At 38.1% G+C, this 27,611-nt stretch overlaps 1 protein-coding gene across 1 annotated transcript in view; it reads left to right on the top strand.

Moving 5' to 3' along the window:
- The window catches only part of opn5 (opsin 5), a 35,702-nt gene that overhangs the window by 787 nt on the left and 7,304 nt on the right, over nucleotides 1–27,611 (top strand). Inside the window, exons 2-3 of the mRNA XM_032585788.1 lie at nucleotides 8,622–8,768; nucleotides 19,554–19,673. Coding sequence (XP_032441679.1) covers nucleotides 8,645–8,768; nucleotides 19,554–19,673 — 244 coding nt within the window. The 5' untranslated portion in view covers nucleotides 8,622–8,644. The remainder of the gene's footprint in view (nucleotides 1–8,621; nucleotides 8,769–19,553; nucleotides 19,674–27,611) is intronic.

Raw genomic sequence — 27,611 nt, forward strand, 5'->3', positions numbered from 1 at the left:
AGTATTTTCTTTCAAAAATAAAAAACTCAAAATTCACTGTTCCAAATTATTATGCACAGCAGATTTTCTTAACATTTTATGGATTATAAAGAACTGCAAACGGTCATTCTTTGAATGTGCAGCATTAAATGGTCACATGTACTAAAATCAAAAGCTATTTCAATCAAAAACATCTTAACAGACCGAGTTACATGTTAACATAGGACCTTCTTTGATATCACAGCACAATTCTTGATCCATTGAACTTGTGAGTTTGTGGAAAGTTTCTGCTTGAATTTCTTTGCAGGATGTCAGAAAACCTTCCTAGAGCTGCTGGTTTGATATGAACTGCATTCCACCCTCAGATCTTCTGCTTGAGGAAACTCCAAAGGTTCTCAATAGGGTTGAGGTCAGAGGTCAGAGGAGGATGGTGACCACACCATGAGTTTCTCATAGCAGCCAATGACACAGTGGTATTCCTTGTAGCATGAGATGGTGCATTGTCATGTATGAAGATGATTTTGCTACTGAAGGTTCGGCTCTTCTTTTTGAACCATGAAAGAAAGTGATCAGTCAGAAAGTCCATATACTTTGCTGAGGTCATTTTCACACCTTCATGGACTCTGAAGGGGCCGACCAATGATTCTCTCCCCATGATTTCGGCCCAAAGAATGACTCCACCACCTCCTTGCTGACGTCATAAATGTAATGGCACAACAAAAAATGTAATCTGTATGACACTTAAATCCAATTTGCATAATAATTTGGAACACGGTGCATTTACTTCCTGCTATGTTATGCAGCTGACCATAATGACAACAAAAATATAAAATATTGTATGAATACGTTTACTAAAATTCCAACACAATTTGGCTTCAAAGTGCAAAAAACTATATGTCAACGCTGATTCTATGGAAAAAGTTAATTTTGCATAGAATACCAAGAGAATAAAGTAACGATGTATTATGCACTGCTGCCCTGAAAAATGGTTTCTACACGTTTCTGTTGCTTCCAGGAGGAAAGACTTAGTTATTCAGGATGAAACAATCACATGAACTTGTTTTAGATTGTTTTAAAAATTCCCCTTAAACTACTTCAAGCTTTAATTCTGACAGATCCGTATTCCACACATGCAAATGATCAAATTCGAAGCGCATCTAATGGTAATAGTTATTACCAATTATGCCTAATTCGGCCAGTAAATGCTTGTTTGCATGTTGTTGTGTGTGCTATAGACATGTTACTGATCTCTACTTAATTTTTAATTGAGTCAATTGAGTCACCCTACCCAGCTGTAGGGTCTGAAATTAATGAATCAAAAGAATCGCATTTTAATTAAAAACCATACATAGACAAAAAAAATATTTTTAATTCAAAATCTCCCATATATTGAGAAAATAAAAATGTATAATTCAAAGAAACCTTTTTTCTTCTAAATTACTGAACAGTAATAAAAAATAAAAAAATATATTAGTTGTTTTTTTTTATCTCCAAGTTAATTAATCCAATTTTTATCAAAAATATGTTGATAAACCTTTTTCGCTGGTAATAATTAAATAAATATAAGTCCGACGTGCTTTTATATCCATTCAGTTTTCCAGTGTTTCAGAAAGCCTTGATCGTTCCTGAAACCTATTTAGAAATGTGGACTGTAGATGACGTCTGCGCTGGCGAAACATGCTTAGCATTGAGATGCTGTTTTAGGTTTCAATAGCTTCACTGATAGGCTAACTGCTTTTAGCACAACAACAGTCTTTTGCAGCGTCCCGTCAAATTGGTTTTCCGAAGCAAAAAGCAAAATTTTCTCTAAATTCACCAATTAGTGCACACAGAAGAAACATTCCAGACCAACAAATTAGTGCAAAATAACTGGATAAGAGAATTAATAACAGCAACAAAAATAAAATAAACAAACAAGAAAAAAAAAAAGAAGGTCTACATTAAGATGGGTACAATCAGAACAAAGACATGACATGATTAAAAACAATGAAATTGTTTAACATATGTAGGTTAGCATATATATATATTTTCTTTAATCTTGCTAGTTATTTTTGATTTGCATTATTATTTTTCATATTCTCTAATGTTCCTTGATTAATCAAAGATATTTGATTAGAATTGGAAAAGAGCGAGAGAGAAAGAGAATGAATACACAGACAAGTAAATAAATAAAAGTATACACCAGAACATGGAATAAGTAACACATTTACAGACGTACCAAAAAAGTGATTAATTTCACACAAAAAAATTTAATTGTGACCCATTAAATCTATGTACAGTAATTAGTTAAACTATAGCCAAGAGCATGCAATGAGAGGTTAAACTATAATGCTAAAACAAGCTACAAGTGGCATGTCTGTGAAGGCTATCAGAGCAGAAAGACGAATTACTAATAAAACAAACAATGTCAGTTTATGTTAGGAGCAGTAAGTCTTAAAAGGTGAAAATATGTGCTGAGGGTCAACTTGTACATGTTGTACTTGTCGTGCTCCACAACTCCACAAAGGCTACTGTTAGAAACTTGGAAGAGACGCCGTCTGGTCCTCGCAGAGCAGAAAATGCGTTACTTGCCCCATAAATGGAACCTCTCTTAGAGCAGACAGAGGCTCTTTTCAAAAAGCGACTTTTGGAAGAGCAGAGTCTGCCGACTAAACCTTTCACATGAGATCCATAAGACGGAATAACCCTTTAAGACTCTTGGATAGCAGCGATCACATTGAAGCATTCAGCGACACAGAACTGTTGGATGGCAGACGGCTGTGGGGACAGGAAGGTGTGAGATTCTTCCAGTGTGATTTAAAACAGCAGATTCTCAAGGTATTAACACACAAATTTCAAGTCCAGGTCCTTCATCCAGAGGTCTGCTGATAGCGGTGAACCTTCCAAGATGAAGTGATCCAATCTGTTAGAGCTCTGAGTTTGATTAGTCTGGTCTTAGAGGTGTCTGTGTGATTAAGACAGACACTTTAGTTGGATAAGAGAATGGTTTTCTCTTATCTGAATTCTTCTGCTGGAATCAAAAGTGATGAAGTTTCAAAGATACATGAAGCAAAGGATTTTGTTAAAACTGAAAACTCTTTCTGATTTTATACATTAAATATTCTAACTGATCACCAAACAATGCATGTGATTGGATTCACAGAGCAAATATTTTGATCGTCAGATAAACACAACCGTGTTTGTCCTTTTTTTAAGAAAAACCCCAAAAAACACGACTGCCTGGTCAAAATAATCATCAACCGGGATTAGGTAAGCAGACAGGCAGGAGCCTCCCTATGGAAACTGATTTCATAGAATTCAGCTGTCAGCAACGTGTTTAGCCTGATGTATACAGAGGCAGTGAGCCGCCTTTGAAATCTTTCTTAAATCATCATCACTTAGGAAAGAGTGTATGCAGAACTACCTCATATGAGGGGAACAATGCAAGGATTAATTGAATAAATTTAAAATTATGCCTGAGACCTCGTGGATTATTTTGAGATGTGCTTAGAGCTTGGATTAATTAGTTGGCATTTCTAAATTAATCTTCATGTGATGAGACTATAGAGATCCGGTACCGAAATGAAATCTGAGGTTTAGCACCGATCGGGTACAGAAGAACAGCGCTGACATTTTTTTTTTTTTTTAAACACAGACATAAATGTACTGAATCTGATAACTCTGCACCAGCACAGCTCACTTAAATACACCAACAGCTTCACCAGTTTGGTCAAACATGTAAAAACAACTTTCATTTATTCAGTCAGTGCAAGTGGGAGAATAACAGCCAATGGAAAATAAATAATAAAGAAACAGAAACAACAGGTTGACTACCTTTGGTCAAACATGTAAAAAATAAACTGCAAGAAACCTTCTTTCAAATGATTCAGAAAGTGCTATTAGGAACTCTAAATATAATGTAAAAAAAATAATAATAATACATGACATCACTCAGAGCACAAAGCGTAGAATTAGACTTAATAGATCTGCCCTTCTTCACAGCTCTGTGTGTGGGGTAAGGAAAGCTAAGATTAACCCTATTTTTTCTTTTTCTGAGGCTGTTTGTAGTGCAGTGAGAGACACACAGAAGTACAGAAGCCACAAAAGTTTCCCTCCTGGGTAAATGCTGCTACCGCCTGCTGTGTGAACCAGACCCGGGTCTGACCCAATCCTGTCTCTTCCCCGCTGAGAACGATTTCCTGTGTGTAACTTAGGTGTTTGAAAGACTAAGACCTTGTTACAGTTTGCATTGAAAGACCTTCAGAGAGGCTGAAAACGTGAGCGGATGTTCATGTGTAAGTTCCATAGGGGCTCTTTAGCAGAACCCAGTGTTGTCCAGTTGTGTGAAGTAAGAGCTGAATATAAACTGCATATAATGTGACATATTTGTTTTTGTAGAAAACAGCAATTGTCAGTTGCTAAAATAATATAACACATTAATAGTTTGCCGTAAAGTGGGCACAATCCTGGAGCGTTTGGGTTTTTGGTTTTCTTCAGTGTTTGCTGCCATATTTAGTTCAGTCTTGTGTTGTTATTGCTCAAAATGTCTCCCCGTTTTCTTGTTGTATGTTTTAGTTGTGATACAGGTATTGCATTTAATTCCTTGCGATCTTAAAAAGTCTTAAATTTGAGTTGGTGAAACCTGCAGAAACCCTGGATGAATAACTTGTCAGTTTATGAGCTCAAAAACACTTTAATAACAATTCGATTAATTATTGAGGAAAAGAGAAGACTGTTCATTTAACGCTCAACAAGTAATCTTATATATACAAACTGAGTCTCATGTTGAGCTTTGCAGTACTTATGTTCACGTAAGCTATCAAACATTGCCATTGCTTCGAATGTAAATATTTCATTTTATAAATTAAACAAGAAATAAATTCATGAATATAGTGGATTTATTAGTGGGATTTATTAGCGGGAGTCCTACTTTGGAAAACATAAAAATGTCCCCCAAAACTACTGTGGCCTTGACTTAAGATTTATTAAGGCTGTTAGATGACGCAAAAATAGAGAATGATAGACAATAAAATCCAGCCAATAAAAATGATTTAATAGATAAATCAGACTGGTTATCTCAGCTCCCTGACTTCTGTAAAGACTTCCAGCCGCTGCGTTCTCACTCTCCTCTCTTTGCTTCTTTAACTCAACCATCACACCAGCAAAGAGTGAATTCCAGAATCACCACTTTGGATTTTCATTCCCTCCCCTCTGTCTTTAGTGATATTGTTTTAAATATTTGTTTCTATTTGTTACCGGTAACAGTGGTTGTTACTGCATCGTCCTTATAGATGTTTGATCAGCGTCTTCTGCTGCATTTCTGCACCAAGCTGTTAGGCCACCCCTCTGTCCAGTTGATTCCCTCGGTTAAAGCTCACGTGTGTGGCCAGGCATTAACTCATACTGACACAGACTAATTGATTCCACTGAGGGAAGGCTCTCTGTGTCCACGACTGTTGTCAACTTGGCATGGCTTCCAAATTAATATCTCTTCTGTTGCATGACCTTTAAAACTTAAGAGGCAATAATTAGGAAGGCAGAGATTAGTTATTAAGGTTGGCCGTTGTTGACGATTGTGCAGGTAATTACTCCTGGGACTAATAGTTTTTTTGAATCAATGGCGCAATTGCAAAAGCGGTTAATGTTTTTATGTTGCAAATGTGACTGCCAAATCAATTGGAACGTTAATTGTGTAAACAAAGACATGTACCTGGCTGCACAAACAAACAGCTAGAACAGGTGGTTTTAGAAATAAGTAGTTATAAAAATACAGGGTGCCTGGGCATCCTAAAGTCTTATATTAAATTATGTAAAATTAACACCATAAAATATCATGATCAAATTCTACGTCCTTATACGTGGATCTCTTGATTGACATCCACTGCCAATACCAGCCTGTTCACACTTATTGTGTGTCACAAACACAGATTAATTAATGTAAATATAATGAACCTAATTAACACTGCAATGACCTTTTAGCCTTTTCTCTTTGGCAAAAGCCTTATCATATGCCTCACCCATTTCAGAGGTGTCTGCGTTTTAGTTTTTAGTCACCCTGAACTTTAAGTGCCCTTTCCCAGAGTTGCACAAGAGTTATGTGGTTGGCCAGCTCTGCTCGCTTTCATACGTATGATTTAAAAAAAAAAAAAAGCTGTTGTCCCAGTGTAAACTTTTCTTCTGTCATTTTAAAAAGTGAGAAATTGCACGCTGTTTTCTCCTGGTGTCACTTTGACACTTCAGACTAAACTGTGTGAGTCATTCACCCCGAGGGTTTGGGCTTTAATCGTCAGGATGAAACTGAATTTATCTCTACATCTGTTAGTGCCTGTCTACGGAGGACAGAAACTGACAGAAATATTTAAATGGTCCAATAAATAAATCAAAACATTTCAAATGCAACAATTTATTTTAAGAACTGTGAATCTTACGTGATCTTAAAATTTAATTGACATTCATATTTAGTTTTGTTCCAACAAATTATATATTTAAGCATGTCATATACAGTAAATGTTACTGTTATGTTTTCCCATTTATTTATTGACGCATTTTTGTCTCCTAATTTTTGTTTTTCCTCACAATTTCTTTTATTATTATGTGTTCTTTTTACATTTTCCTGTTTCCTATTTTTACTGTGCCTTTAATGATTTTTGCTTCATCTTGTGAATGAAGAGGGTCGGGTTTTAAGGCATCAGCTTTTGTCTCTTGGTTGCTTAGGATTACGTTACCTAGCGTAAAGCATTCTGGTAAATCCAACCAAAACAAAGGAAAGCGGGAGAAATGGATTGTGTCTTCAAGCCTCCAAAATGTGGCTTCTCTCCATTCTTGTTTGCATTCATGAAGGAGGAAGTTGTGATCAGTGTCTTCTTCAGATGTTTTTGTGTCATTTTCTTCAGTAGTTCTTTGTGCAGCGCCACCACAGGCCAGGGGCAGAATAGTTTATAAAATTGTAGTCTCCAATGGAACTGAGTCTATTGGACTACGAGGTGTGAAAACACCCTTGTTTTTGTTAACATTGTCCCCAGAGCTTAATATGTTCAGGTAAAGTTTCTGCTAGTCTTCTTCATTCGGAGGTCTATACGTGTTTGACTTTCAATGTTAATATGGAGTGGAATATAAAGATGACCAGGTTATTTACATGTTTATTGTTTTTCTCAATTGTTTTCCTGCTGTTAGTTGAACCTCCACAACATTCGGTCATTTCTGCTCACCACTGTATAAGTCTCATGCCTCCCGAATTGCAAATCCGTTTGGACCTGTGCCAGTTTCTTCAATACAAATCTGTCAGTTTTATTTTGTTTCTTTCTTGTTCTTTCCTGAAAATGTCCAACTTTAACCATAATTCAGAAGGCTGTGTAAATACTGTGTATTGCTCTCTTGAGCATTTTCAGGTATTGGAACTGAGACCTGTTTTTTTTTTTTTTTTCATATTGGAAATCACGGAGTGACGAGTCATAACGATAAAGCCATTTAAATAACATGTTAATAAATAACGGTGTCCGGTCCTTTCATGTTGATGATGCTGACACTTATTGATGAACTATCCGTTTTCAGAGAGTGACACTGTTGCAGGTTATCAACTTGATTTTGCAGCCTGTGTTTGTTGTTTTCAGGAATGCACTGGCTGTTGTGCAAATATTAATATTGATGTGAAAAATGCGCCAAAGCAACTCATAGGTCTGTCAGGACGATTAATTTTGCTGGACAATAAAAAATATTCCTGAAATCATTGTGATAAATGATAACATTGCTATCTTGAGACCATTTCCAAGTGATATATTGATATAGTGGTATAATGATGCAGGTTCACCCTCTCAAAGACCAGTAAACTTTCATTTCATACTGAATGCTTAAGACTGTAACTCAAAGATTTTTCAAATATCCAAAATAAAGAATGAATAAAACTGAAATGAAAACCACTTGCAGGCAAAACACTAAAAAAAATGTATTATATAATATCATCAGCTCATTTTAATCCATCATGCGATTAATTGATTTATTGCGACAGGCTTATCTACTGAGGAAAACTGTAAATAGAATTTCCTTTCACCAACACTTCGATATAAATAAGAAACTCTAAACCTCTTGGGAAACATCAGCTGTGTGGGAACGTTCACAGCATTGACTGGTCTGATGGTGAGATGTCAGAGGGCTGGAGGAATTTGGCCGAACCGCTCACGATGAGCAGCACTTCACTGTGCTGTGATCACATTAGACGCGTGGAAATAAATGAACTGAAAGAAGAACGTTTGATTCATCTTGTGATCTCTCGTTTTAGTCTTGGGTACACACAGTTTAATAGAGCAGATTCTAATCCTGCCCTGGGGTCTGATCAGTACTTTACCTCTCCATAGACGCTTAGTGTTTCCTTTGCAAGTAAACAAACTGCTTGTCTATAAATTGGTTAAAAATGGACTAATTTTAATTTCTTCCTTTATGCATTTGTGGTGATTAAAGTGCTGTTGGGTTCTGGTTAGGCATGGAGGAGTCTTTATTTGGGGCAGTGCAGAGCCCTGTTGTCTTGCAGCAACAAGGTTTGAATCCAGGAGTAGACAAGAGCTGCGTTTCCATTGACAATATAATTGCACAAACTGGAATTACAAAAATACGTTTTCTATTTAAGGAAGCTCTTCTATTGTTTCAGCCGTCTTCCTTTCACTTCACAGGGCATTCCCCACTGATAGCAGTGATGGAGAACACAACATGGCCGTACCCCGCATACGTCCCCCATTATCTCCTGCGTCGCGACCCCTTTGCTTCGAGGCTCTCCAGAGAGGCGGACTTTATTGCGGCTTTTTACATCTGCATCATAGGTGAGTTTCCATTTCAGCCAACATCCACCTCAGCACTGCTTTCACATTTCTTGTCATTCCACACATTGCGCACACCTCTTAGCAAAACTATTTAATGTTTGGGGTTTATTTTGGTGAATGTGAGTCCTTCAGTTCCTGGAAAATTCCACCCAAACTCGGTACAATATGTCACACCCTCACTGCAAGATAGAATAATACAGTTAGAGTATAAAACTAAGTAAAACGGTACATAATGTCATATAATTCAAAGAACAGTTGTAGTTAAACTCCAGTTGGATTAGTTTGTTGTTTAGTGAAATTTAAGGATATAAGTGCACGCGCACATGTGCATATAAAAAAAATGTGAATATTGCCTAAAATGCAGTATTTCTGGCCAGTCATTTCAGAAAGCGAAACGGCCATATTATAGAGATTCATGACGCAGAGTAAGATATTCTAAGCTTTTATTTTTTGGAATTTTAATGACTATGGCATATACAGTAGGTAAAGATGGATGTCTTGAGCACAAACATCAGGTTTCTGTAAGGTCTGTTCATTTCTCTGCACTATGACCTGGTTGCATTTGAGTTACTGCATCAATGTGCTGTGACATGGAGGAGCTCAGCCTGTAGCTGGTTAGGTGTAATGGAAGCCCAGGCTGCTTTAAGCTCATCTTCATTGTTGAGTCCAGTGTCGCTCATATTCCTCTTGACAAAAGATTTCCTATAGGTTAAAGGTCAGCAGAGTTTCCAGGCCTATAAAAACAGGAACATCATGGTCATTGAATCAGCTTGTCCATCTGAACTCTGGTTTGGTTTTGTGGTTTCTTGCCCTCCATACAAGGCCTCCTCCACATGCCAGGCCTGTTATTTTTTTGTTTTCCTTTTGGCCCTCCTTTTGAGGCCCCCTGTGCCCACCTGGTTTGGGTTTTGTTTTGTTCCTCCTGCCTAGACTCTTTGGGGAATGAGTGGATGTGGGGGACTTTCATGGTGGTTGGACTTTAGTTTCTTGTGTATTCTTGTACGTCGGTCTTCCTTAGATTAGTGTTCCTTTCTATTTTTCTAGTTGTTTTTTTTAACCTTTCATTCAAGGTGTGCTTATGTCTTGGGTTTGTTTATCTTCATCCCCTCCAGCAACCATGAGTTTCTGTTATTAAGCGTATTTGGTACTTTGCTGTAATACTGGATATATTGTCTCAAGGATCAGATGTAATGTTCTGAGAGTAGCAATCATGTCCTGTCTCTTTTGGGAGAAATATAATGTTGGATTCTATTATCAGTCACCAAGAAAAATATACAATGTGCTGTCTATTAGTCTGATCCAACAAAGGGAATATTAGTCAGTTTCACCCAAAGGTGCTGCAATACAGTGCCTTGAAAAAACTCTACAGGTGAAGAAGTAGACTTCTGGAACAAAGTGTTGAAAGAGTTAAAGAGGATATTTCAGATCAAAATCATATTTATTGAAATTAAAACATGCCACACCAGAGCCAGGGCCACATAATGTTGCGGGTTGTGCTTGACTCCTGCGCCACCACAGCACCGTGTGTAGTTGTATATTAGCCTGACTAAATGACAAACTACCCCCATAAATACTAATTAATGCAAAGAGTCTACATGTGACTAATTTATTCTCAGTATAAACAATACTTAGAGTATTGACTAAAGAAAGATGTTAAAGCTTTAGTCTTGAGGGTTGTAATGAAGACTGAAGCTGGTTTGGTTATGGATAAACAATCACTCCAGGGTTAGAACAGCTGATATATATGTTCAGGTGAGTTAGTGAAAGAAGAGAATGTCCGAGTCCAGAATTGAGATTTACTTGTTTTAATTAGCTCTGGAGGTTCAGCCATACATATAAAGGCGTGTGTGTGTGTGTGGTGTGTGTGTGTGTGTGGTTTCCTATAAAGATAAACAAATGCAAATCATGAGAATTTGTCTGTAAACCCTTTCACAAATAAACCAAATTTCCACAAATGAATGAATGTGTTAATGTCTGACTATGAGAATGTAAATAATAATTATACATAAATAGAAATAATAAACCCTGCAAATAATAGTGTCACACGATAAAACATACAAGAGAAATAAGGCATTTCAATTGGAAATGGTAACACAAATAACAGCTGCAACTAATTAACCGAGCTTAATAGCTTAATGCTAAACGGCTAACTTCTAGCTCTCAACAATACAAGTAAAATACACCAAACGACCATAATATTCAACGGGACAAAGTACAAATACAGCTCTTAGACATTTACGAAATCGAACTAAATCAACAACAGTATTACTTACATTCAATGGACGCACACAATAGAAAGAGGTACTAAACGAAGTTGGCCTTGAGAGCCGCACCACTCAATACTCAGATCCATAAGCAAGATGTAACAAATATGAACATGAAGCCACCTACTGGCTGAAATAAAATACTGCATCTAAAATACTTTGATGAAGAAAACCTAAACTAGAGGGCTGAAAACAAATAATTAACAGTCTTTTGTACAAGGGTATTTCATAAAAGTCAGGTTTTTCACACCACACATCAAGGTGTTCTATCTAATCTAACAGCTCTCTCTGAATCAGTGACAGAACAAGAATAACTCAGCTGCTGCACACGCTGAAGTCTTTTAGCTAATGGAGTGAAAGACAGTCTGCTGATTTGCCTTCATCTGCCCTGGAATGTGAGTGTGTTGGCTTTGATTTATCAGGTGTGTTTTCATTTAAATCAGCTGAATCAACCATGTTAGTTAACTTTTTAGACATTAACATTCCTCAGATCGGCGTAAAAACAAAGTCCTTCATAGAAGCAGATGAACTTGATGCACTTTTGATGCTCTTTTGAGACAAATGTGCAATAAATAAGCAGTGTAGGGCTCCGTGTCAACTCTGGAGGAGCTGCAGAGATCCATGGCTCATGTGAGAGGAAAAAAAAAATTGTTGAGACCACACAAGAGTTGAGCTTGAGGGTAAAAATGCATTTAGGATTACTTTGACTTCACAAACAGAGATTTTGTAAAATACCTAAAGTTGGTGTTTGGGAGAGTGTCCAAATTAAAAATACAAAAACAACATCAATATATACAGTACTTCCTGTTTGCAGATCTGAAGGTTTGAGGATTTGGAAGTTCCTCTCTCTCTCCTCATATCCTGTCTGCATTCCATTGCTTATTATCTCAGTATAGGATTGAGGTCTGCAGGATGGCTGATAGAGAGGAGATTCAGCTTGGTGCTGCTCTGTTGTGAAACCACAAAAAGCACATTACTAAATCTTAATTAGCGAGTTGTGAAAGGGAATGGCTTTTGAAGAAGATGGCTTTGTTTCAGTGGGATGAAGACGTCGGCCGTGCAAATAACTACACTACAAAACTACCAACAGGCTCCACTGATTGTAGAGGAAGAAAACTAGGACAAATGGACTATGTTCCGATAACATCTGCTAGACGTCTCACAGGACCCAGAGGGCGTTAACAGCATCACAGCACATGTTTAGCAGTTAGAGAAAACCCCGCTATTAATACACTGTTCAGTCTAATAGAAACATTAAACCTTAAACACTGGAGAAGGTTGAAGCTGACACCAGGTGAGCAAGTTCACCAAAAAACATCCATTCATTGGACATCTTGATAATCTGTGGGCTTTGCAAGTATCACAGTTTGGTTGAGGTGGACGATACAAGAAAACAAAATTACGTTTTTTCTCTGTTACAGCTGCCTTATGTAAATTTCATTAAAAAAATATATGTTCTTTACATATTTGTTAAAATTATCATTACGTCATGACAATGTAAGACAGATAATTTGTGACAAAATCCAACTTTACTGTCTTCTCTCATTGCTCCCAGTACTAACTGCAGAAATACACCACTCAGAAACAACCAATCAGAGCCAGGAGGAGGGTCTTAGCGCTGTCAATCACTTTTGTGCTCACCCCCTCCTTGCTTTCTGCTAAGCTACAGGTGGTTCACCACAACATAGCTTGCGACAAATGCTAGGGCTAGTTAGCATGGCCTTCAGTGACAGCGGATAAACGATTGTCCTGTCACAGCAAGTTGTTTCATTTGTACATTTAGCAGCGTACATGAGGCTGGCAGGACTAAGACCCTCCTTCCAGCTCTGATTGGTTGCTTTTCACTGGAATTAGTACATTTCTGCAGACTGCACTGGGAGGAGGTTTTCACAGATTATCCTTCTCACACCATGCTGTCACCACATAGTGACAGTTTTAATCAATATGGAATTTTTTTTTATTTTTATAAAAGTTGCATACTGCAACTAGAAAAGGTTTAAAAGACAATAGAGATAGAGTCTCACATGTATCGCTACATTTGTGTATCGCTGTCCCAATACAAACCTAAAGAATTGAAGAAGTCATAAAACAATAATTATAACGTCAAACTCACAAAACATCTAAGGATCAGTAAAAGAATACTGATTGATAACAGTAATGGAAATTTGCTCTCTCTCTCTCTGGTCAAACTTTTCAGGATAGAAAAGCCGATGAGTTGCTATGACGTCCTACTATGAATGTTGCACAAACGGGAAGTAAAGAGTTACCCAGGCTCTCCTGTGAGAATCAAACCTCAACACACTTGGGTCCTTAGAAAATTAGCAACAAAGTAAAGGTGGTTAGACAGGTTGTCTTTTAAGCGGGGATTGTTTCACCCGCAGGACCACACAGACTCTAACCAGGGGTCTCAAACTCCAGTCCTCGAGGGCCGCAGTCCTGCAACTTTTAGATGTGCCTCTGCTGCACCACACCTGAATAGAATAATTAAGTCATTAGCAAGGCTCGGAGAACTGATCTACACAAGGAGGAGGTAATTAAGCCATTTCATTCCAGCGTTTTGTACCTGTGGCACATCTAAAAACTGCAGGTCTGCGGCCCTCGAGGACTGGAGTTTGAGACCCCTGTTCTAAACCCTAGAAACCAGGAACAATGTTGTCACAGTTAAAGGAGACTTCTATAGCGAGTTAATCCACAGTACAGACTGTGATCTTCTTCTCCCGGAAAGGCTGTGACAGAAATGACAATCACAGCCATGATACTCTCAGGCTGGGAAAATCTAATTTGTGTTTATTTGATTGAAGAAACCAAATATTTGTGTTGCTTTGGGGGAAAAAAACATAATAAAAGTTGTATTTCATGGGATTCAAAATTTTATACATCAAAATCAAAATGACCCAAGGAGCTTTGTAAAGGTTTTTTCTTTTTAAAGTCTATTAAAAATATTTTTATGACAGGCTTTTTAACATTTTATGTTTCCCATGGCCACAATAGAACCACTAAATAAAGTCACCCAACAGGGTTAGTGCTGTAGCGATAATAATTTATTCACCAGTTGCTGATAACAAAATAAGCTTTTGTATCTTTTGCTGGTTAGACTATCTCCAAATTAAAAGAGTGTAACGTAGTGTCTCACTTTTGCTTGAAGGCCATCAGGAGGATCACATGATGATTCACCCAGAGCAGAGAGCGCCAGCCGCAGGAGGAAGACCTCCAATATTGAAAAATATTAAGAAATTACCAAAGTTTTAATGTTGTATCGTACTTCTTTTTATTTAATGTGACTATTAGTGAATGTTTATGAGTCCGATCATCTAAACGCACTTCTGGAAGAAATTCTTTTGCGAATATTGCGGGTGAAATATTTTTATTCACTTTAGTTTTAATTTCTTATTTTTCACAGCAGGTAAGATGACTCTGGAACCCAAATAATTTATTATGTTATCATGTTTGTTTTTTTTAAATGAAGATTTAGTCTTTTTTTATTACAATTTGTAATGATGGAAAACACAGAAACACACCTAGTCGTGAGAAAAACACCCTAAGAAGTAACATTTGAGGATGAATTGGTATTGAATAATAACTCTAAAATAAATTCATACATGTGAAAATACCTTGTAAACATTTTGATAATAAAATTATGATAAAATGCAATTTTTGTTGACAACATGTGCTTATAATTAAAACACTATTACGTAGCATTTTGAATGAGATTTAAACCTCAGACGTTCTGTTGCTGTCTGACAACATGCAAAGTTTACTCACTAACCTGTTAAAGTTGACCCCCAAAAACGCAGGCAAGTTTCTGAAAAAAGTCTCCAAAAACATTAGAATATCACGACTGGAACAACGTCACACTTTTCTTACTGTTGATGTCAAAAAAACTGTATAGTATCTTCGATGGAGTGTGTACTATAGCTAAGAAAAACACAAATATCATATTGAAGTTTGCCAGAGACAAGGTAGACAAAGTCCAGGTCCTCTTATTAGTCCTCTTATTATTCCAGAGTACTAATAAGAACATTATTATTTGTACAAATTTGAATTATTTGTACTGCAGAACAAAAATCATGTTTGGATCTAGCCCTTAAATAAGGGATTTTCTACATCTGATAATGTTGTTGGCTCTCTTTGATTGGGGGTCAAAATTGCAACATTTGTTCCATTTTCAGCTGTTGTAGTTCCCTTTACGCTCTACTGTGTCAAACTATCCAAATCTTTTGAAAAACCCATTCCCTCCCGTCACACATGGTGGCGCTGCACCAGGAACCTCTGAAAGAAAATGACACAAAAACCTCTGGAGACGACGCTGAGCGCAACTTCCTTCTTCATGGAATGAGTGGTGTCGGATTTTAGCGGAAGCAGGATTTGACTTTTGTCTTTGGCAGAAGGCCATGAGTCATTGCTTGTTTTGGTTACGTTTACCCAGAAAGTTATATTCTCCAGTCTGCTTGGTGGTCACATATGCATTCAAACAGAAGTAGAGTTCACTTCAACCAAACCAAGGCCAAGGTTTGTAGGTGGGACAGAGTTCGCTATTTAGGTCCACATCGGAGTTCGCTTATACCAAACGAACCAGACTTTCTAGCCGAAGGAACTAGAGTTTGACTGAAGCAAACCAAACAGGGCTGGTGTGAAGGCGCCCAAATGAAGCAGGTTCAGCTGGTGTACATCCAACAAAAGCAGTCAAACAAAAGGCAAAACTGATTTCATAGTAAGTTCAGTTAGACAGAACCATTAGACAATTTGCTTGTCACTGTGAGGAGTTGACGTTCTAAAGGTCTACAGTCATCCTGCCTCACAAAGATCTTTTATTAACTTGCACTTCCCAAGATACTTCTTAATCATGAGTCAAGCTCTAAAAGCAAAATAAGTCTTACAGCAAAAGTTCAAATGACATCTGCTTAGTTGTGTCAGATGTGAACCTTAGTAAAGTAAAGTTTTCAGATTTCTTGTGCAATTTCTGTCCTCTAAGGTTCTGACACACACAAAGAACCAAAGGTTCATGAGTCAGAGCAAAGATAAACTGAAGCAACGTCATTTGTGAAAATTACTCTTCAAGGCTGCAGTTGAAAAAAAAAAGCTAAATAGATTTCCAGTGCTGCAATATAAAAGAAAGGGAAGATAAGGTTATGGCTGTCTCAATGGAATAAAGGGCTGGAAGATTGCAACTCTGTGTGTGTGTGTGTGTGTGTGTGGGTGTGGGGGGGTGTGCGTGTGTGTGTGGGTGTGTGTGTGTGTGTGTGTGTGTGGGGGGGTGTGTGCGTGTGTGTGTGTGGGGGTGTGTTGGTGTGTGTGTGTGTGTGTGTGTGTGGATGCATTTTTATTACTTTGTAGAGTAAAAGATTTACTTCTTCTGTTTTTTTCTTATCTTTGCTAATTAATCTTTGTAAAATAACTCAACATCCGACAGATTGAGCAGAGCGCATCTGTGAACATCAGTTTTCAATTCTTGGTAAAGACTTATTAGAACTTAGGTTTGTACTTTGACTAGGCCATTCTGACACTTGAATAGACTTTTGATCTAAACACAATCATAATTGTGAAAGATAATTATCTTTCTAGCTCTCCTCTCCTCTTTGTCCTGACCAGCTTTCTTTGGCCCTGATGCAGAAACTCATCCCCACTGCATGACACTTCCACCACCGTGTTTCACCATCAGAGTGGCATGTTCTGGGCTGTGTTGAGACATGAATTTTGAAAAGTTACATTTACATAATTGTGAGGTTTAAATATACAAGCCAAAATCATTTCAGATTTTTGTTTGTGAAAACATTTTAAAAACTCACTCATGCGTCATTTTGTCCTGTTTGCCACATAAGAAACCCAATAAAACACACTGAAGTTGGTGGTTGGGGGTAAGTAAGCATGTTCCAGTAACCATTCTGATGATTCTGATGAGTCATATTTTTGGAAGCGTTATGACTTCGTGATCTAGTCCATTTTATTTATGTTACGTTTGTGTGTGTTTTTATTCCCCTTTAAGTATTGTTTTGAGCCCTTTTTAAAATAACTCCCAGTTCCAGTGTAAAGTGTTCCTTAAAAAATTAAATGATTTGACATTGGAGAGGGTGATCTTGCATTATTAACATTATATTATTTAAAAATGGTCTCAAAACAACATCATCGTTTATTGCAATAACCACTGGGACATTTTATCGTCCCGTAAAAGTTGTTATGGTGACTAGTTGCCAAGCAACGTAACAGGAAAACGTCTTAAAGGGCACAGACCTTATTACCTAATGAAGCAGGACATTGAGCAAGACATGGAATACATTTTGTTTATCCTTATCATTCATCCAAATCGGCCAACTAGGAGGACCAGGCCAGGAGAAGCGGAGGGGTTAGACAGTTCATGCCGTCTCAGAGTGTTTGTCTGGTTTTTTTACGAATAACTTTCACATCGACCCCCAGCCCAGCTTTGGCAGAGAGCCTCCATTCATTATTATGTTCCTTCCTGGTGTATCATATGAGTACATGGAAATGGGGGAGGTGCACAGTCTGCTCATTGTGGCAGTTATTAAATTAATTTCACCGCGAGAGCCCCTATATATGTGGTTTATTCAGTTAAAGGAATGTTTGTGCGGATCAAACTGACTGAATGGGAAGCATCTGATGGGAAACAGGTTGGAGTTGGAGGATAAACTGCTCAATCTGTGGGGGAGATGCTAAAGGTTTCATTGTTTATTTTTGGACTGCATTAAAGCCACACGTCCACTTAATCTGCGTGTGTCTGCTGGTGATGGTCAATGCGTTAAAGTTTTCCAATCACATGGAGGTGACTGAGGCCGGGTTGGCAGAGGAGTCGCCTGGCGGCGTAAAAGTTGTGGGTCGATTCCGGCTTCATCCTGCCAGAGGTTGATTTGCCTCTGGGCAAGGCAGATTGCCACAAGTTTCGGAGATGATGTTATGGTGTAAAGCAGTGTTCTACAAAGTGGGGGCCACAAAAGTTCACAGATGAGAGGAAAATGAGAAGGAAATGCAAAAATTTAAAAATAGAATCCATAAAGTTTTTACATATTTTTTTTTATTTTTTTTATTTTTTAATGGAATCTGATCTGTGTTCCAAAATGTACGTTAAAATAACTTATTGGAATGTAATTTGACGTGCTCGTCGTTCCAATTGACTCTCAATCGAATTTATCAGGCTGCCTGGAAAACACATAACGCTGCCCCTTTAAAGAAAACAAAATTATGTAAAATAAAACATTTCTGTCACAACATACAACATGTCCAGATGGAATCTCCTATTCAAATTGCACTAATACAATTAAATATAAAAATATTAAATATAAAAAACACAAAATATATCAAGGGCCTTTAGGGCTAATTATGCTGTTCTTACTCTCTTCTTTCAGGTTTTCAGCTACAAAAACACTAAAAGACACAATAAAAACCTCATAATACTAAAGACCACAATTCAGTTTTCAGTTGGTGCTTAATTATATTTTTAGAATATATTCCTTTCATGTAACATAAAATGTCCAGATCAGAGCCACGTTATCCCCCAGACATCGGCTCAGTGCGGCTTTGCAGCTCCTTCGTTTGGTTTTATTTCTCTCTGGTTTGCTGTCAGGTCCCACTGGACTCATTAACATCCTGGTGTTTTCAGGCAACAGCAGCTAGAAGGAAGACTTTGATAACCCTTTGTTCATCACCTGCCAACCATCGAAGCACAAAAAGCCTCCATAACCAATTAGCATTAGACTAATTAATGTCTTTGAGATGCATACATGAGTACATTACCTACTCATGTCCTTTGTATAAAATTACTTACACTTAAAAGGAAACTTTATATATGTATATACAGTATATATACACACACTGCAAGATAAACATAAGGGGCAGAGTTATATTGTGTGTGTTGTGTTTTCTCATCATTTTTTGTATTTAATATGTGAAACCTCAGCATGACTATCAGCCACCTTCCAGGTGAGGTTTGTACATAGCTGTGGCTCATCTCCTTCTCCTTCTTCAAAACTCCACCGTCCTTCTAAATTGGTTTAATCTACAATCACTTTGCCGATGGAATCTTAGATGAAAAACTGACAAAAGGTTTGATGGCCTGCATTTAGGTAACTAAGTTATCCATGGCGGTGACAGTTTTATTTTTTTTACATTCTAGCTCCAATTAGGATTATTCTGGTCCTGCAAGCTGAAGGAAGCTGGGCTATGAAGCTTATCGCGCTACATCTTTCCTTTCAATAGAGTGTTTTGGAGGCGTGGCCAACATGGTCTAAACGGCTTTGTTCTCTTCCTCCACTGTTGTTGCCAAACTACAACCACAGGCAAACTACATTTCTAAAACAGCGCAGAAAAAAAAAATCTATGCATCACTCGCAACTCCTTCTGTTCACTGATTGGTCAGAATGAAAGCAAAGGGAAACATTTTCAGACAGAGCACTGAAGGGAGACGAAAATAGAGTGGAATTGAGCGGAAGGCAATTGCCAGGCTATGATAGAAGGCTTGAGCTTGAAGAAAAAAGATCACCTAACAGTAAAGCTTTATTTTTCTCTTTGACAGGAATCCTGTCTGCAACAGGAAATGGCTACGTCATGTATATGACCATCAAACGCAAGACCAAGCTGAAGCCTCCTGAACTCATGATCGTTAACCTTGCCATTTTTGATTTTGGCATATCAGGTAAGGAGAAACATCTGATACATGTGTCTGGTCCATGCTAACACTGAGAGTTGATGAATGGATGGTTTTGAAAAGTTATTGCATGTTTAGACATTCACTAAAACTTATACAGGTGATTTAAAATGTCTACACAGCTTTTTTAAACTGCCTTATCAAAGTCGGGGCTTCCATCCTTTGGTCTGACCTTCAACTGACCTTCATGCTTTCAAGCCCTCAATTTTTTTTAAAGGAGAGTGCGCCAAATTTTCCCAGTGGCAAAGTAAAAGTGTTGGTTGCTGTAAACAACTGATGGCAGCCATTGCCCCTCATGGTGGCAGAATCTGTTATTAGGTTTAGGGGGTGATAACCTGTTGAAATGGGCCAAGTTGGTTTAGCACAAAAGAAGAAATCTGTAAGGGAGGAAGATATTTTTGCCAATTCCAGAAAGCATTTCTTGGAGAAAAACCAACATGCTTGTGTTGCCAAAACATCCAATGACACATATTGCATCTCCCGGCTTTCATACTGTGCAGCTGATGAGCTGAGTGGAGACAGCTATCAGCTTTGCACAATCATTTGCTGCACACAGGAAACAGAGTGGAGACATAGGAGCTCTAGAAAAATGGAAATTTCAGTCATGGGTAGAAAAGCCAAGCTTACGGCGTAAAGCAACAAGGAAAATCAGTCTGTTCACCCAACAATAGACTGTGGGTTTAAAATGAATCTTATAAAAACTGAAATATTCAAGTAAAAAAAAAAGAACTTACAATAAAAAGTTTAATAGAAAGGATAGATGCAAATTTATACTCAGTTAAAATGACATCAAAACAAGCAGCAAAGAAGAAGAAGAAACGAGTTCAGATTTTTATCTTTATGAGATGCAGTGGGGTGACTGGATCACTCTCTGAATGATGAATTAATAACTATAAGACATCAATTTAAGAACACTGCCTTTGAAAGAACAGAATGTTTAATGGGCTATGATAATTTTTTACGACTGTCTCTTACATCTGTAATTAAGTTTGACGTCTTTGTTGTAGATAAAAGGGATTAAACACTTTGTTACTTTACAAAGTCCTACTGACTTCATGCGTTTCAAATCCTCCCATGAGCCAGAGAGCCTCTGGAGAGCCCTGACCCGGCCCGGGCTGCTCTGTGAAGTTCACAACATCATCCAGTACTGGTTCACTTCCTGTCACAAGCCCCGCTGAAAAGTTCTGGATCTGAAAGAAGTTCTGATCCAGCTTCCACTGACAGACGTTTAGGGAGCAGAGAGCAGGGTGCACTGGGATACCACAAGGCCTTAGCTTTGATTTTCTGTTGATTTCTCCAGCAGATGGCCAGCTGTCATGTTGTTTGCTTTAATTAAAACCCGTGCAAAGTAAGAGAACACAATGAGCCGTCTCCGTTCACTTATCAAAAACCGTATTGACTGGCTTATAGTCAGGTGTGACTTGCATATACTATTTTCCTCTTCACGATGCACTTTTTGACCGACACATTAACTTTTAATTCCTACCGACGGACATGAATCAAGGAGTAATCATTACTGTCTGCAGCAGTGAGGAAAGATAAACGCAGAGCAGAAGTGAGAGACGGCCGGAGCGGGAGGAACGAGTCCTCAGCTGGGTGCTTGAAGAACATGCGGCTGGAAAAATGCAACTTTGTACATTTTCCTCTTCACGACAACTTTTTTGATTGATGATTTAAATTAGCTAACTGAACTGCTGTGATCAAGCGATCATTTATTAATAATTGCAAAATAAACATCAAGCCTGAAAACGTAATACTGTAACAGACCGAATGTTTTCCTTCCCGTTTTTATTATAGTTGTTCAATCATCAAAAAGTTGATTTTCTTTTTCACCCATTATGTGTGTTGCTTAATATAGAATGCAACTTAAAATTACAGAAGGACCTCAATACTAGCAAATGGGGAAACATTCATAATTGCAGATACAGATTGCTTTATTTGAACGGCTTGCAAAGACATGAAGAAAGAAAACACCATGCACAGCCTGACCAAATTGTATGCAATTTGTGTCTATTAAGCCAAAATGATTCAAAAATAACATAGAAAAACACAGACATTATTCATGTCTCTTTTTCAATATGAAGTAACGATGCTGCTTGTGCAAACCTGCTTCATGCGTCATCACTGTCTGTGTCGCTTCAGTTGGAACTGAGCTCAAATTGAATTGCTTTATCTCAATCATTTCTTTATGCTCATGAATGAAACATTTCGTCCCCGAAGGCCAAACTTAAACATTTGCGTAATGGTGCAGCAGTGGACTGTGGATGTAATCAGTGAGAACAGCTGGTCTAATCTGCTGCTGTTTATAGGACAAAAATGGAGATGAATGGAGTCTGCAGCAGAAAGAATGACTGTCGCAGGGAGATAGATTGATGTCATTAGGCAGCTCGGCAACTGACAGCGACCACCGGGGGCAGAAAGTGTTTCTGTTTGTCTTTTTCACCTCAGTTTTGTAAAGGCAGTTCAGCTGGAGGGAACTGCTGTCCTTTTTGCCCCAGACATGTTCACTGCAGCACTGAAATAAACTGATTACAATCTATTCAGTGACCACACAGGAGAAGTTTCCACCGACTCAGGAATTCCTTAACTGATAGAATTACACACAAATGTCCGAAGGGAGAAATAATACGGCAGGATGATATTTTATGCAACAGAATTGATAGGTAAATCGAAATCAGTTCCCGCAGTCTGTCTTATAAATATTTTTGAAATTCTTGTGTCGTCGGGTAAAAAAGGCGTTTTGAACTCTGCAGGTTAGAGCTGACACTCTGACGGGTCTGTTTGCTCTCATTTTGTGAAACAAAGGAATTTCAATACGGCTGAAAAACCACCTCATCCCAGCACCGAAACATTTGATCAAAAAACTTCTTTTTTTTTTTAAATAGCAATGTTTCCATTTAGCAAATTGGTTTACATAATTCCAGCCTGTGTAATTTTATGATTGGTAGAAATGCAACTAATGAGAGTGAGAAGCACTTTGGGCTCCTCTGTACTTGATAAAGTGCTACACAGGTACAGGCTATTAACTATTTTAATGTAGAACTGGTAACACATGTAATTATGAGAGAAGATAGGCTGCATTATTCTCTCTTGGTTTGTAAAATAAGTTTGGGAGCCTCAGAATAATGTGGACGGTGTTGAGCAACACAGTTGTACAGTTAATGGGCCCGGTTTTCAATTCTTACAGAACTTTTTGAAACATTAGCTGTCAGACATCATCAGTATCAGTCAGTCAGCTCAAGGTTATGCAAAAAAACCAAACATTTAATTTAAAAAATAACCCATGTTGCTTAATCAGAATTATGTAAGCACAATAAATTAAAATGAAAAATATGTTAGTTCCTTATTCATAACCTATATGATCCTCATAAATCCTCTTCAGTTGACTTTGTCTTTCAGACAGGTCTTTGGATAGGCCGACTGAAAACACAGAGCTCTTCCTGGTTATCGTAAAGATAATGCAGAATGCATAAACTACATTAACATTAAACATTGTTGTTTTATTGCATGTTAACTCAAAATAAAGCAATGCTTAAAGCAAATCTAAGAAAATAAATGCACATTTTGTAGTTGACGTAGGCTTATGCTCTGAATGTACAGGATTATCCGGATAACATGCAGGCTGGATCACTACCATTCTGAATACGCTCCATTATTGGAATTAAGCTTTGCTCTTCGGATACTTGAAGTAATATGTGGAAACGTTAGCTGCAATGAAAAAAGAAGAGAGAAACGGTTCTTACTGGAAATTCTGGTGGCTGTAAGCTCACTAGAGCGACACTGATTGTGCAACAAGTTTTTATCAACAAGTAACAATTTTGTTAAAAATTTTAACCTGAGCAATTTTAACTGTAATTTCCAATAGTTACCTGTTTACTCCATTCTGTGACAACAGGTTTTTTTTAGTAGCTCTTCTAAGCTAGCAGCTAGTTTGAGTTTTTTAAAGGAAGTGTTGATTTCTTTCTTTAAAAAATACTTGGACAAGTGTGTGAATTGTAGTTAAAGTCAGTAAATTATTCCAGGTGGTGAAAAGTTTTCTAGCCAAGCCCAGTCGATTGCATTGAATCTCTCCTCCTGAGTAAGCATGTGGCGACAGAGGACGGTGGATTTACTTAAGTCGTTGCATTTGCAGCCATGCCTCACAGGTCAATGGTGGAAGGGTAAGCCTCCATTTTAACAGGAAAACATGGCAGGAAAAAAACGTTAATGTCAGCAATAACTACAGATAATACATGAAGGTAGAGTAGGGGGAGAAAGTAGGAAACTGGATAATGATAATGAGTTTGTCCTCCAGTAGCCTAAGCCTGTAGCAGCTTACTTTAACTACAAACTTTACTAAAAAGGAATATTTTAAGCCTATTCTTAAGTAGACAGGGTGTCTGCTGGGAGCTAATAACTAAAGTATCTGCCTCCAATTCTACTTTTAGAAACTCTGCTGGTAAACCTGGAGCCTGAGAGTAAAGAACTGAGTTGGGGAATTTATTTAAGAATAAGATCTCTACTATATGATGGGGCTTGAAAATTAATGGCTTTGTATGTAAGGAATTTTAAATAGTGTTCTGGATTTAACAGGGAGCCAAACAAGAGAAGCTAAAACTGGAGAAATATGCTCTCTCCTTCCACAATGGGGGAACACAAAACTCTAAAAATCTACATTTTTATTCAGTAACAAATGTAGTTTACAGCGTAAATGAATATTATACATTAGCCAGCAGGCTCAAGTGAAAATACAGGTCTGAGTACAAAACAATAGGCCTCTTTTACTGTTGAGCAAGAATCGATTATTAATTTCCACCTGTTTGTAATGCAGTAGTTGCATAAACTCCTTTCCATTTCCATTCTCAACGCAGCCCTGATCTTCATCCTCTGCAAGAAATGACTATGCATTTATACAAAGTGAAGACCGTCACTAAATCACCCACCTTAGCTAAATTTTTACCTGCCCATAACCTTTCAGCAGATTGACCCTCAAAAAAATGAGCAATCCCTTTAAGAGCTGTTCAGACAAAGCAGTGACAGCAGACTCCATAAGACGGCAGGTAAACCAATCCCTGCCCGGCTGGTAGAGCCAGAGGTTTCTCTGTAATCTAGTATTTGTACAGTAAATGTTGTTAAGCCTCTGTACATGAGCGGGCGTGTGCATGGGTGTGTCTGAGTGTGTGTTGTTAAAAGAAGATGACCTTTCAAAACATAATTAATGCTTTTGTTTGGACTATTATCCTTATGGGGGCCAGAGCAGCACATCATGTCTAAAGCTCTTGTATGGGGCAACGTCAAAGTCGGGGTAGTGTTAGGGGGCACACAAAGCCTGCAATGTCTTCAAAATATTTTATGGTGCAGTCTTGTATTTGTGTGTCTGAATACTGACCGCCTCAGTTTTCAGTAATTCCAAGAAAACATTTGGCTCATCATGTCTGCAGTTTTGCCCTGTGGACAATTGGATATTTTTTTTTGCTTTATTTTGCTTGAAGTTCAGTGGACCACATGGCTGCTGCTCAGTCCCACTCTTCAGGAACTTTTAGGGTGGGGAATCAACTCGGGCTTTGTGCTGATTTTATTAACTCTGGTTCCATGGAAGAAGGCTTCCTCCCTGTAAATGGAGTGAGAAAAAAACACCAGTAATACCAGTAAACTTCCCAACAATAAAGTCGTCGGTAGTGTCACTCACCTGTGCTCTCCAGGATTACAGTTCGCAATAGATACAGATAAAACAGGTTTTTTTTGTGTTTTTTTGACCGTTTTAGACGATTTGCTTGCAGCATGAACATCTGGTTACGTGCAACTAATCAACTTCGCCATGCTACCGTAGATTGCCAAGTCACATTAGTCGCTTGATTTTCCCATCATCTATTTTTACGTCATTCTTTCATAGAGCTTGAGGGCAACTCTCTTTTTGTGTGTGTGTACGGGGGGGTGGGCGTGTCTGTGTCTTCCTTTCTTTTTTTACAACATACCTTTTGTGCTGTGCTTCTAGCTGCTTCCTAGAAGAACTCTGATTAGTTGCCACAGGAGTTGTCACATGCATTTCCGCTTTTCAGTTCTGCGAATCGAAGTTCTGGGAAACAAGTAAATGGCTTTCTGTTAGTGTTCTAAAAGGCATGGAGAAGAAATTTTGTGCCTTTGACTTAGTCAAAAGCAACAATGGTGCTGAAAAACAACAACTAGGCCATAAAGTTTGCCATTTGTTCATGCGTCCTGTTTCACTTACTCTAGGATGTTTTTTAGTTTCTGCTTCTGTTCTTACTTTTAGTTTAAGAAGAATAAACTTCACTGGTTGCGATTATTTTAACTCAACACTGAAGTGCTTGTTTAAGTGTTGAACATGTCCATAAGTTTCTCAGTAAATGCAGTTCTGATGTCCCAGTGAGAACTTTTGGGCCCAATCAGGAAATCCTCAGAAGATTTACGATGGAGGAGTTAGACTTGTACAAAAGTCAACAACTTATTGTTGAGAGATTCTGTTTTCTGCAGAAGTTTTGGGGAAGCCAATGAAATACTGGAAGAGTAAGGCTACACTGACACAGCAGTCAAATGCGACTCAAATCGGCTTTTTTCTGTTTGTTTTCTCTTATTCATCCTTTACGCGACTTTTACGCCAGTCTGATCGGCCCAATTCCGATCATTTCACCTCCCAAAAAACCGACTTGAGCCACTTCTATATGTGGTACCAAATCAGATACATATTTGATAGTTTTCAAGGCATCTGCAGTCTGATGTTTACGTCACGGATGTGAGACATGGGTCATAATTCTGCACCAGAAGAAGTCAGATGCAGAAAATCCAGACGTAGAAGATGGCTGAAAATTCTAATTTTGAACTTATGAAAAGTCTGTCAGTGAAGCACATCACAAACCCACCACATCCAGACAGACTTCTCTACAGGAGTTGCAGTCAGCGCTCCATCAAAGGCCATCGCTTTCAGCTTCCTTCATGCTGTTATGATTTGTGATGACAAAGTCGGCTCTCGTTACTGAATAACTTTAAAACTGATCCATTGACGGCTCTGTCCATTATTACTGTCCTAAAAATTTGTATACCAGTTACACATAAGTCTGATTGACTGGATATATTAGTTGAATGAACGACCACACACAGGAAAAAAAAAAAAAGATTTCAGCAAAAAGTGGGAACTGAACACGACGTGAGAATGAAAGACCAAAATGAAACTCTTACCACACAGACCATGTTGGAGGGAGAACTCACACTGGAATAACCCCTGACCCCAACCCTCTGGACGTGAGGAAGGCTTGGTGGTTGTAATATCGAAGCTTTTGTTTTTAAGGATTTGCAGCTGGAAGGCAAATATAGTTGAAGGATGGATGGTTAGAAAAAAAAAATCGGAAACATTTCTGATAAGAACCTGGAGCTGAAATGATGTTGAACTTTTTTAGACACCAAACATCTGAGGGAAACTCCGCTGGATTCAGACAGGAATGATATTGAAATCTCATTTTTATTATGTATCCCTACATTATCTATTATCTACATTAATGACCATAATTTATGGACTTTTTTGTTTTGATTGCGTAATATGTTTACACTGCTGGTGTGAATTTCATTTCAAGAGCCTGAAAACTTTTTCTATGTCTAATCTGACTTGCTGGCGTCGGTGCTTCTGTTCTGGTCATAATACGATCTGATGCTGGACAAGTAACGAGCTCTGATCTGAATAGGCTGCCCAGATCTTCATGGCTTCACTGATTCCTTTCCTGATGAAATTCTCTGCGGGGTAACGACTCCGAGCCAACAGAATGGGCCACGTATGCAAATTGGCTGAGAATCTCAGATTTGTAATGTCACAAAATAACATCATGCATGTTCAGTACATCCAGCGGCTTACTGTTGTTGTTCACTATGAAGAGTGGTACATCGTTCTTGACAAAATTTACTGCAACAAAGAAATGTTTTGAATGTTTATGTAATTCC

Source organism: Xiphophorus hellerii, chromosome 15 (genome assembly GCF_003331165.1).
Source record: "Xiphophorus hellerii strain 12219 chromosome 15, Xiphophorus_hellerii-4.1, whole genome shotgun sequence".
Taxonomy (NCBI): Eukaryota; Metazoa; Chordata; class Actinopteri; order Cyprinodontiformes; family Poeciliidae; genus Xiphophorus; species Xiphophorus hellerii.